At 37.8% G+C, this 11,851-nt stretch overlaps 1 protein-coding gene across 8 annotated transcripts in view; it reads right to left on the bottom strand.

Annotated features, from left to right (window-relative positions):
• Window positions 1-67: 67 nt before the first annotated feature.
• mical3b (microtubule associated monooxygenase, calponin and LIM domain containing 3b) overlaps window positions 68-11,851 on the bottom strand; it is a 28,107-nt gene continuing 16,323 nt past the window's right edge. For 2 of the 8 annotated variants that reach the window (XM_051889953.1, XM_051889954.1), the window contains 15 exons: window positions 10,969-11,246; window positions 10,662-10,885; window positions 10,296-10,373; window positions 7,688-8,971; window positions 7,521-7,609; window positions 5,759-5,836; window positions 5,526-5,576; window positions 5,194-5,433; window positions 5,019-5,112; window positions 3,796-3,846; window positions 3,192-3,257; window positions 2,979-3,071; window positions 1,331-1,430; window positions 1,098-1,171; window positions 68-979 (listed from right to left, as the gene is read on the bottom strand). In XM_051889953.1, coding sequence (XP_051745913.1) covers window positions 795-979; window positions 1,098-1,171; window positions 1,331-1,430; window positions 2,979-3,071; window positions 3,192-3,257; window positions 3,796-3,846; window positions 5,019-5,112; window positions 5,194-5,433; window positions 5,526-5,576; window positions 5,759-5,836; window positions 7,521-7,609; window positions 7,688-8,971; window positions 10,296-10,373; window positions 10,662-10,885; window positions 10,969-11,246 — 2,985 coding nt within the window. In that variant the 3' untranslated portion in view covers window positions 68-794. The remainder of the gene's footprint in view (window positions 980-1,097; window positions 1,172-1,330; window positions 1,431-2,978; window positions 3,072-3,191; window positions 3,258-3,795; window positions 3,847-5,018; window positions 5,113-5,193; window positions 5,434-5,525; window positions 5,577-5,758; window positions 5,837-7,520; window positions 7,610-7,687; window positions 8,972-10,295; window positions 10,374-10,661; window positions 10,886-10,968; window positions 11,247-11,851) is intronic. The other 6 variants (XM_051889958.1, XM_051889960.1, XM_051889959.1 and 3 more) reach the window with 6 other exon arrangements.

Raw genomic sequence — 11,851 nt, 5'->3', positions numbered from 1 at the left:
AATTACAGGACACCAAAGTGTACCATATTCATGGTTTCAAAAAACAAAAGCGTGTTCAAACTCAAAATGAAAATGTAATAGTTGTTTAATGCAAGGAAGTGTTACAGAATGAAATATAACAACAGCAAAATGTAAAATGCTGTTATTCTGAAAAAATCAAGATAATTAAAAAAAAAAAAACATTTCAGCCAATAAATTAATGTATATATAATATATAGTCTTTATACTGAGAATTGACAATGTGTGTGAGTTTAGCTTATGCAGGTTAAACAACAGGAACAGTTGTAAACTAGATAAAAAAGAAAAGAAAAACATCCAAATCATACATTAAGTCAGGCCTTATCTTGTGTATCTAAGTTTGCATGCGTCAGTCTGTACTGCACAATGACAATGTGGTTATATATGCCATTTCATATTCATTTCTGTCAAGTCAAAACATGTTGGATGTGTGTAAAAATTACAACTGTACCTTCACTTTATCCAGCTGATTGAAATAAGAAAACAAAAAGATGTTCCTTTGCATAGTAGCATAGCAGGGGCATTATTTGGCAGCAAGACATTGCCACTCATCCTAATCAGGGGGCTTTATTTTGCACCTCAGATAACTAAGAATCACTTATGGGCCAATATCTTGCGGGTATTCATTATTTAGACACCCATGTAGTTGCACATTCGGCCCAGAATGCAGGTGGACGGGCCTGTTTGGACCAATGAAAACAGAGCAGCTGCATATTTTTGTAGCACAAACAGGGACAGAGTAGCCCTTCAAGCGATGAGATTCGTGCATGTTCGAGTCAGTCCCAGTGCAAACTGAAGCCCTTAGACAGCATGACGGCCTCCAGGTCACTATCCTCCTCTTTTTCCCTGACTCGCTGCTCCTCCAGCAAGGCCACCAGCGCATCCCTCTGCTCCACCACATCCAGCATCTCGCTCAAAATACGCCTCTCCTCCGCCAGCTCGTCCTCTCCCTTCAGATGGTCTGAGAGAGAGAAAGAGATGCCGTGTGACTGCTATGAAATTGTTATTAACTGAAGTACGATTATGCGAGAAAGCCACAGAGGAGTAAGAGGAACTATTTATATCCTCTGTGTACTAACCGTCCACGGCCATGCGCTCTCTCAGCTCCTGCTGCAGACGGCTCTGCCTGTCCTCCAGCTCCAGTTCACGTGCACTGCGGACAGATCACACAGATGAGCACAGAGCAATCAAACATTACTACATCAGATAGAGAGTAAAACACTTACATAATACCTGACCATACAGATAAGCGTAATCACACATCGCCAGATCAATCAGCACAGTTTAGAGACTATTAAAGAAAAATACTCACAATATCATGAGCTCAGATTCATAGCGCACGAGAGCATTCTTCTCCTGCACCAGCTTAAACCACTGATGCATTAAACTAGGATCATCTTTCTTCCCCATTCCTATGAGAGAGAGAAGAGGAGGATGGGACCTTGTATGTGATGGACACGCTAACATACACATGCATGGATATGCTTATAAAAGGGTCCAAATGAACAATTGTCAAGCACTAAAATGCATATAAAAATTGGCTTTGGCTTTTGTCTCTCAATATAATATGGTTAAACTGTAATGATAGTCTGAAAGATATGCAAGTCAAATGAAAGACATATAAAAGGTAATATATAATTTATTTTACAAAAAATAAAAAGTTTTTTTAAAATTAAAAATCTATAATATATAGGTTCATTCTATTATCAATAATATTTGTACTTTATTTATGTTTTGATATTGTTTGGACTCTGCTTATAAACTTTTCAAAAGTTTGGGGTTAGGGGTTAAGTTTTTTTTTTTTTTTTTAAATAAACCTCAAAGCTGCATTTATTTGATCAAAAATACTGTAAAAATAGTAATATTGTGAAATATTATTACAATTTAAAATAACTGTTTTCTATTTTTAATATATTTTAAAATATAATTTATTCCTGTGATGGCAAAGCTGAATTTTCAGCATCATTACTCCAGTCTTCAGAGTCACACAGAAATCATTCTAATATGCTGATTTGGTGCTCAAGAAATACTTCTTATTAATTTATTAATGATGAAAGTTGTGCTGCTTAATAATTTTGTGTAAACCATGAAACATTTCAAAAGAACAGCATTTATTTGAAATCTTTTGTAACATTAGAAATGCCATTTTTGATTAACTTAAAGGGTTAGTTCACCCAAAAATGAAATTTTGATCATTAATTACTCACCCTCATGTCGTTCCACACCCGTAAGACCTTCGTTCATCTTCAGAACACAAATTAAGATATTTTTGATGAAATCCGAGAGGTTTATCCCCCATAGGAAGCAACATAATTACCACATTCAAGGTCCAGAAAAGTAGTAAAAACATCGTTAAAATAGTCCATGTGACTACAGTGGTTCATGTTATGAAGTGACGAGAATACTTTTTGTGCGCAAAAACAAAACAAAAATAACGACTTTATTCAACAATTTCGTCTCTCCCCTGTTAGTCTCCTTTGCTACTTTTCTGGACCTTGAATGTAGTAATTACGTTGCTTTTTTGGGGATATAAAAAACAAACCTCTCAGATTTCAACAAAAAAATCTTAATGAACGAAGATGAACGAAGGTCTTACGGATGTGGAAATACATAAGGGTGAGTAATTAATGACAGAAATTTCATTTTTGGGTGAACTATCCCTTTAATGCATCCTTGCGTCCTTTCAAAAAAAAAAAAAAAAAAATCTTAATGACCCCAAACTTTTAAACAGTATTTATATAAATTAATAAAAATGTGCAAGCAGACAAAACCAAACAGGGCTCTGATACAGACTAGACAATAATTCAAAAACATCTGCACACACATACACACAGACTGTGTCTTTTCATATAACAATTCCTGAATAAGACTTGACGTGACATTTTAGATCTACTGACAGCCATGCAGATCAGTGACGTGCCATGCCCATGCAACTCGATCGCAGGAGAGAAATAACATACTTAGCTGGTGAAGTGGAGGCTCTTGCACTACATAAAGAAAAAACACTGTACAGACATAAACTGAATGATCGTGTTCTGTCCCTTTAGCTTTGGCTGTGTACAGCAGAATGAAGGAAGAAAGAGAAGAGAGGAGAGAAAAAGGAGGATTTAGTAATTATAGCTCTGACAAAATTTGCACTAGAAGGGTAAGACAGGAAGCTGGGGTGGTGTTACCTTCGGAGGAACAGCAAGGACAGAGATAGACAGGCCTTCTACGAGGAGAACCTAGAAAAGGCTCGACTAAGACCGAAGAGACGAGCAGAAAGAAAGAGGGAGAGGAGGTTTTCAGGAGAGCAACAACACGAGGGAGGGAATAATGGTGGAAATGTGAGGCGCAAAGCTGAAATGGGTCGAGTTGGATGTTCATATCCAGGCAGTGGTCTGACTGAAAACCTGCTGTCTCAGAAAGTAGGCCACCAGAGAGATTAGCCTAAACTTCCCCAAAACTTTCTAAGTTAAAATAGCACTGAAATATACCCTGACTAAAATCTGTGTTTGTGTTACTAACAGTCCTGCCATTCAAACCTCATCTCACACAGTCACACCCACCAGACGATACAAACCATTAATGCTAACACAAGCATCTAGATTCAATTCAAACACAAAGCTAACAGCAAGCAGACAGAACAGTGTCCACAGCACGGAAAAAACACCACCACGTTAACATAAAGATACTAAAACAGATGTTTAGTTTATGTTAACACATTAACTAATGAGCCTGTAAACCTGTTTGTTAGTGTCATTAGCATCAGCGCTCATTCGAATGTGTTATACATACCACCCAGATGTACATCCAAGAGGTCAGAGGTACTAGAGTCTTCCCAGAAGTCTATATCACGAGGAAGGACAGATCATGAGGACCGTGACCCTTAAAAGTCACAGGAAACATAATATCCTGTGCTGCTCTGTCTCTTCAATGTGTTTCAGCAAATAGGCTAATTTAATAAATGTAGCGATAAAAGATGGTGTTTTTGATGAAGGTAAGCAAACATATAATGGGTATGAAGAGTGAGAGATGATGACATTTCATAGTACATCATAAAATGCCTAAAAATATTAAATAAATAAATATAATTTATAAAATATTTGTGAGATTTAAGCTTAAAGAAGTGAAAAAATATACATTCTATGAAAACAAGCCACCTTCTGTTGAAAAACAGCTTAAGGGATAGTTTGCCCAAAAAATGAAAATTATCCCATAATTTACTCACCCTCAAACCATCCTAGGTGTATATGACTATCTTATTTCAGACCAACACAGTTGGAGTAAGATTAAAGATATATCCTGGCTTCTCCAAGCTTTATAATGGTAGTAAATGGTGTTTTGAGATTTTGAATTGCATCCATCCATCATAAAAGTAATCCACATGGCTCCAGGGGGCCAAAGTTATGGGTTTTTGTAAGAAAAATATCCATATTAAAAACTTTATAAACTATAATAACTGGCTTCTGGCAACCTCTGACTAGACTCGTGTATAGTCGTTACCAAAAACCAGTGATTATAGTTTAAAAGTTTTAAATATGGTTATTTTTTTACAAAAACCCATCGCTTCTCTTCAGAAGGCCTTTATTAACCCCCTTGGAGCCATGTGGATGGATGCACTTTTTTGGGCTTCAAAATCTTGAGCCCCAACATTCACTACCATTATAAAGCTTGAAAGAACCAGAATATTTTTTTTTAATATAACTCAGATTGTGTTCGTCTGAAAGAAGATCAGTCAAGAAGATTAGTCATATACTCCTAGGATGGCTTGAGGGTGAATAAATCATGGGATAATTTTTGGGTGAATTATCCCTTTAAGCTAGTTTGCTGGTCTTTTGGTTGGTTTTAGAGTGGTTTAGAGCCATCTTTCAGCTAGTCAGGATGGGAGACCAGCTAAATACTAGCTTGGTCAGGCTGGGAGACTAGTTTGAACCAGCGAAGACCAACAAACCAGCTTTGGCTGGTTTAAGCAGTTAAACATCTGTTTGACGAGAAAGTGACATATGATTGACAGGTACCTGCTTCGCCTCTGAGGGCCTTCTCCACAGCCACACCCTTCTCCTCTAGCTGTCTCTGCTTTACCTCCACCTGCTCCAACTGACGCTGGATAATCTGAGACGACATACACAAAAATAAATACACATCGTTTAAGAGACAAATAAACAAACATGCTTCAAAACATGTCACACACACCTGTGCCCTGTGCAGCCTCCGCAGCTCCTCCTGCTTGGCCTGTCTGCGCGCTGCTCTCTGCACCCGGCGAGTCAGCTTTGCATTGAGTTCCTCCTCCGTTCCTGCTCTCTGAAACAGCGTGGTACACAAACTTATGCTGGAGGGGTCCGGGAACACCACCCAAACACCTACCACCTCTGACGGACATGATGACACTGGGGTGGCCGCCTTGGTTGGCCGCTCAGGAATAACACTTTGTTTCTATTGAGGAACAAGATGCTGAGTGTTTCTGATTCAGCCAATGGAATTAAAGGTCGAAGGGGCTCAATACATGTGAAATAAAAAGATGCTACCTTAACAGCGTACGCCCTCTTGAACGCCAATGCATGAGGCACGTAAAGCGACTCGGGAGAGAGAAGGTAGAAATTGTATTAATCTAAACTGTATTTCGAATACAACAGCTAAACAGTGCTAACCACAGCACAAACATCAGGTATAACCATTACAAACTACACACCTATGTGCTACCAACCACAGAAAACTCTGTTTTACAGTCTGAAGAAAATTCAGTGCCATAATATAATACCTCTTCCCCTTCATGCACGTCTTCATATATTGTTTCTTTCAGAAGGTCTGACTTGATGTCAGACAATTCCTCCCCCAGCTGAGAGCGCAGCAGCCAGAAAAAAAGACATTTAATTGCCTCTAAAGTTTAATAATAAAAACCACAAAGCGTTAAATGATTCAATCAGTCCAGCTATACAACTCTTGGGAGTCATGGATGAATGCCAGACAAAGAGTCCTACTGTATGCAGTAAGACTGAGAATAATTGAACTATTAGAAGATTGAAGAGAACCATAAGAATACATACAGAAAAAGACAAAAATCAATACAAACAATCAAGAAGAAAACTGAGAGGCAAAAATAAAAAGCATGGGATTAAAGAGGCTATACAGAGAGAAATCATGTATATAATGTACTTGATTTTTTGACAAAAAGAGTTCAAGAGTTCATAGTGGCTTTCAGAATATAAAAACACAATTTATTAGAACTAAACTGCAAAATTGACTCATTCTGAAATCCTTAGACTTCTGACACAAAGCTCCACATGTGAAAAGGACGTTCACGTACGTACAGTACAAGTCAAGTAAAGGCACAGCAGAAAAAATTGTCCATTTAATTCCAAGGATCAGAGAGAGGGGCGAAATGGTCATGAAAAAGTAAACAATTTTTGTGCAAAGAAAAATATTTGGTAGCACTTTTTTTATTTTACAGTCCTATGTTGCATGTACATTCTTATTGTAGTAATTACAATAAATGGGTTATAACTAGGAACTAGTCCTGAACCTACCCCTAAACCTAATCTTAACCAATGTAGTTACCTTATATTATTCAGTACTTTCTTGGTAAGTACACTGTAAGTACATTGAAAGTGCACATTGAAATTGTCCCACTAGCGGGACGCTTGGCGCGGTTTTTATTTATTTTTCGTATAACATATTTTAGTAATCATCAAAATTAGGTATCATTCGAAATCTTAAAAACTCAGAATTCATCCTGTAAAAACACTGCGTTATCATGGAAACAGTACTCTAAATTCTTTTAGCAGGCTCCTCCCCCTAGTGGGCGTTGTCATGTTTCATATTACAATATTTATTTTAACTACTTTATAGTGAAAATTATAAAGAACGTAGGAAAGGTCTGAATCTCACGCTTCCATATTTGGCATCTGTTTTGTGATAGAAGTGATATTTGGACAGAAATTTATTAATATGTTACAGGAGAATGCATCAAAAAAATTTCAATGGAATGTGAGTGACACCCGTGGCTATTTTTGGTACAACGCCTAAACAAAATCTCATGGGAACTTTAATTTTTGTGACATCAACTTCAAATTTGGAACACAACTTGGTTAGACATATGGCTTTAATTTCATATCAATTTTAGAGCAAAAATTATTTTGTAAAATATATATTTTTATAAAATAATACAATTGAATACCGTACATTTGATTTACAGTAAATTTAAACTTCTATAACTTTTTCATGCTTTCATTTTTTGAAGTGCTTCAAACAGACAAACATCTGCTGAGTGTCATTAATACAAGACCAAACTTGGGTCTATATTCCAAAGCATTCATGAATCACAATGATTTAAGTTTGGATAGTGCATTTTCATGTCTATGCTCAAAATGGTTAAGGGGGTAAAAAATATGTGAAATATGCACAAATTATAATATAATAATATATATAATACAAATATACAAAAAATAAATAAATAAACTATTAATATCCGAAAGGAAAGGAAATAAATTGAGAATGCAAGAAGAGTGAGTGTTTTACTCTACCTGAACTCTGAGAGGACATCTTTCCAGAAGAGCATGGCAGGACAAGTCTGTGTCTTCAGAAAAACTTGGATTCTTCCGGAAACACAGGTCTGAGATATGGAAAGACATATAGCCTCACAGCCATTAGTTCATGTTACACCATTTATTTATAGATCCATCTATCTCACCTGTGGTTCTGTTGATGCTCTGCACTTTCCGCTTGCTCTCAACGTTAGCTGCGGCAGGTAGAGTTTCCGCCACCACCGCTGCCTCCTTCCTCTTTTTGTCCTTCTTATACACCGAAAAAACGGTCTTCCAGAGGGACTTGTTCTTCCCTGGCTCCCGCTGGGTCTCAGCTGCTGCATTGTTGCTCTTCCTGCCTTTACGGGGCGAAAACAACGAGTTGCGCTTTTTCTCCTTCTCCTCCACACCCGAGTCCGCCCCCCACAGCTTTATCTCTGACCTACGAAGCCTGACCTCAGGTCCCCCTGCCAGCAGTGGGGGGACCAACCGGTCTGGGAGTGTCCTCCTGTGCTCTAGCCTACGGTTGTCCGTCTGGCTGTCCGCGTCACCGGCCTCTACAACGGCAGATCTTTCTGGCAGTCTGGAAGCTTCTTCTGCCTCATCCCCGCACAGGATCTCAATTTCATCCGGAGGAAGGCTCTGAGCTTGAGTGAGTTCTGGTTTAAAACTGTCCTGCTCCAGAACATGCGCAGTGTAGGTAGATGTGAATTCCATAACCTCTCGGTTCAATATGGGTTCGGAATTGCGAAGGGCGTGACACTGCTTTCCGACAAGAGGAGAGTGAGATGGGCTGTAGGGAGGGGTCGGAAGACCTGCGTCTGAATTCAAAAAACTTTCATTACCAAATGAAGTGGAATTAGGGTCCAAACCCTGCTTGTCCACCATCACACAACCTTCTACAGTGATGCTGAGTCTGTGGATTACAGAACAGCGGCCTATCGCTTCTTCTAAAGTGACACCTGCATCGCCATCCATAGTGTGAGATGGTCCAGGTGGGGATGTACTTTGAGAGGGAGTTTGTGTGCTGGAGTCACAGTTTCTTGCCATTTGGTTGGCAGAATCCAAAACAGTGGTATTGCAGGACGATACGTATGCGACTGAGGTGTAAAAGCTTTCTTTAGCATTAGATGTTTGGGCTGCCATATGTTTGGGCTGGAATTCTCTAGGCAGCGGAGCCAGGCCTAAACTCTTCCTGATCTCGGCACTCTTCAGCCAGAACTCCTCTACGACCTCTGACCTCTTGGCAGGTGGGATCTCGGGGTTCGTCAACAGCTCTAGTGTGGGTGTGGGGCCTGATTCTGGTTGTTTCAAGGAGGGTGGGGACTCTGTAGAGGCAGGTGATTGGTGGAATGGAATGGACTCTTCCTGTTCTTGTTGGTCACATGGTTTGGAGTCTCTGACTGAGCTGGCATCTATATCTTGGTTGTCACTGTACACTTCACTGGACTCTGGTTAATAAAAGAATGAAAGGATAAAGAAAAAATAAAATGAGAATGTGAAAGGATTCTCGAATCTAGAAAATTTCAAGTTCTAGAATCTTCTTAACAAAATAGTTTTGCAAAGGAAGCGATGCATCCTTTCAGATGCTCTTAAACAAGCAGTAACATGAAGCAGTCTGAAAAAGATAAGATGATAAAGATGGGTCAATCATGACACAAATAAACTATAGAGTAATTTTATAATTTTGGAGGTTTTTCACTTTTGGTAGGTCCAGATGTTCTGGAACCATTTTCCATCAATTCTTAAGCATGTACAATAGCCTTTAAAAATAAATAAAATAATTAATTAATTAAATAGTTTTTTTTTTTTTTAAAATAATTTAATATAAAAATATTTAATATATAATATATATATACTGTATATATATAATTTTCCCACCTTTATGAACATTGTGTAATATTTTTAACATTACTAGTACCATATGCAACATTGCATTTTTGTGTATGTTTTTCTATGCATTACTTTTTACCATCTAGGATCTATAAAGTAGGCTAATTTCTTTATTTATACTTCATAAACTGCAAAAGTGATTAACATTACACTACAGTATGTGCTAACCAGGCATAGTTAAATCGACAAAACATTTTATTGGCCAGTTGCTTTTGATTTCTGTTGTGCCGCACTACAAAGCTTCGCTCCTTTGTGAAATCTTATTGGTTCAAAATCTCACACTATATCCACCCTATTTTGCAACATGGAAGTAAGCTATTTTCTGTGAATGTGGGAGACTTCCAATTTATTAAGAATAACAGTGCTGTGGTTAAAAGTGCTGTAAATGGTAAAACTACTTGCGCTATAAACCAGTGTTTTTAAAAAAATAACAATGCATTAAAATAATATAATAAGAAATACCAGTTTGCAATATCAAGAAGCATCATGAGCTGCTTTGTACAGCTAAAAATTACTGAAAATGATACATTCAACTTACAAATAGACAGCAAATATGTTCTGATTGCTTACATTGAGCAGCATTATTACTTTTGGTGTGGGCAGATAAATTACATGAAAACTTGTCATGTCGTGCCTGGTTAGGACACAGTTAGTGAGTAATTTGCCAAATATTTAAAACAGCCAAACTGAAACAGCTGCAAATTATTTCAATAAAATCCAGCACAACCCAAAAACATAAAAAGCCAAAGCAATTACAAGATATACACAGATAAACACACTATTGTTCATGCACAGCCTGCAAATGAAATAACCTGCAAACAAGTTAAAGTAATGCAACAAATGCTAAAGAAGTCTATCGATGGTCATCGGGGGTGGTGCTACCTTTAACAAACCCCGCCTCCTCTTCCTCAAGCCACACCCCCGAGAGCCGTTCCTTCTCCCAAGGGCAGTACTCACCCTCTATACACATACATACACATTTATGTGTCAACAGCCCAAAATACACACACATACAATAAACACATACAATCAAGCATGACAATATTTATCTCGCACACAAATACACAGACCAAAATATTGTGAGAATATAAAAAATAGATAAGACATTAAATAGAATAATACCTCATATTAAGATGATTTCTCTGAAATAAACAAGCTATATAGTCAAAAACAATGTCAGATAGGATTTAACTATGCTCATTTTATCAGAGCTATTTCTAAAGATATTGAATATGAACAAACACTCACCATCACTAGACTCTCCCTCGTCCTGTTCTTCTTCTGAAACTTCTCCTTCTTCCTCCTCCTCATCCTCAGCCTCCTCCTCCTCTTGTTTTTCCTGGTTCTCTCCTCCCTCTTCCTCCTTTAGCCCCTCCCCCAGATCTAACTCTCTCTCTCCATTGGTCTTGGAGTGCAACCCCTCCCCCTTCTTCCAGGCAATCTCCTCCTCCTCTAGGTCTGACTCAGAGCTACTGAAGGCCAAAAAAGAAACATATTTACCAGGACAAAACATGCCAGTAAATATTAGAAGCACAACAAGAGCATGTTTGCATACCTGGACTGCTCCTCTGTGTTTTTCTCCTGCAGGCTAGCACTGAGGTTGTGCTGCGCGAGCGTCTCCTCTGGAACCTCCAGCAGTGGGCTGTCCTGTTGCTGTGGGCAGGGTTTGTAGTTCTCCAGCTCAATGCGCTCTGGCGTACCACACAGTCTCTTGGCCAGGCTGGATGCCATGTCTGGGTGGGTGCTGGAGGACCAGAGGTCTGGTGGAGTGGCTGTGCCCACTGACCCAGGAGAGGACAAAGATGTAGAAGTTGAGGATGGAGCAGGGGGAGCCTGAAGAAACAGAAACACACACATATATATAACAAGCACAAACAGAATTGGAAAATGCTTCTGAGATGAAAACCGTCAAAAGAAATAATGTATCATATGAGAGTAAAAAGGATGACACCAAGAACAATAATTATAAAGATAACTATAACAACTACTATAATAGCATCCACACCAATGGGCGATAATATTCTATTTATTATAAGCATGCATGTCGTTATGTATATTATATAATGTTTATATATATTGTAATACATTGTCTTTATAAAATTTTAATTATATTTTACATAAATTGTTATAAAATTTTATTTTACATAAAATACATAAATATATTTGAATGCAGTACATATTTAAAAAAGCCTAATTAAATATGTTTTTTACATTTATTATATTAAACAAAAATTAATACTATTTATAAAAGTGCTTCCTAATTATACTTCATTTAATTCGTAAATCTGTTACACATAAATAGTCATTATATTTATAATGCATGTGTACTATAAACACACACACATACACACATATACATACATATATATATATATATATATAGTACCGTGCAAAAGTCTTAGGCCACCATTAGCAATGATATAATGACCATATATAAT

The sequence above is a fragment of the Ctenopharyngodon idella genome, chromosome 4, assembly GCF_019924925.1.
Source record: "Ctenopharyngodon idella isolate HZGC_01 chromosome 4, HZGC01, whole genome shotgun sequence".
Classification (NCBI taxonomy): Eukaryota; Metazoa; Chordata; class Actinopteri; order Cypriniformes; family Xenocyprididae; genus Ctenopharyngodon; species Ctenopharyngodon idella.
This window is presented reverse-complemented; position numbering and strand designations above follow the sequence as displayed.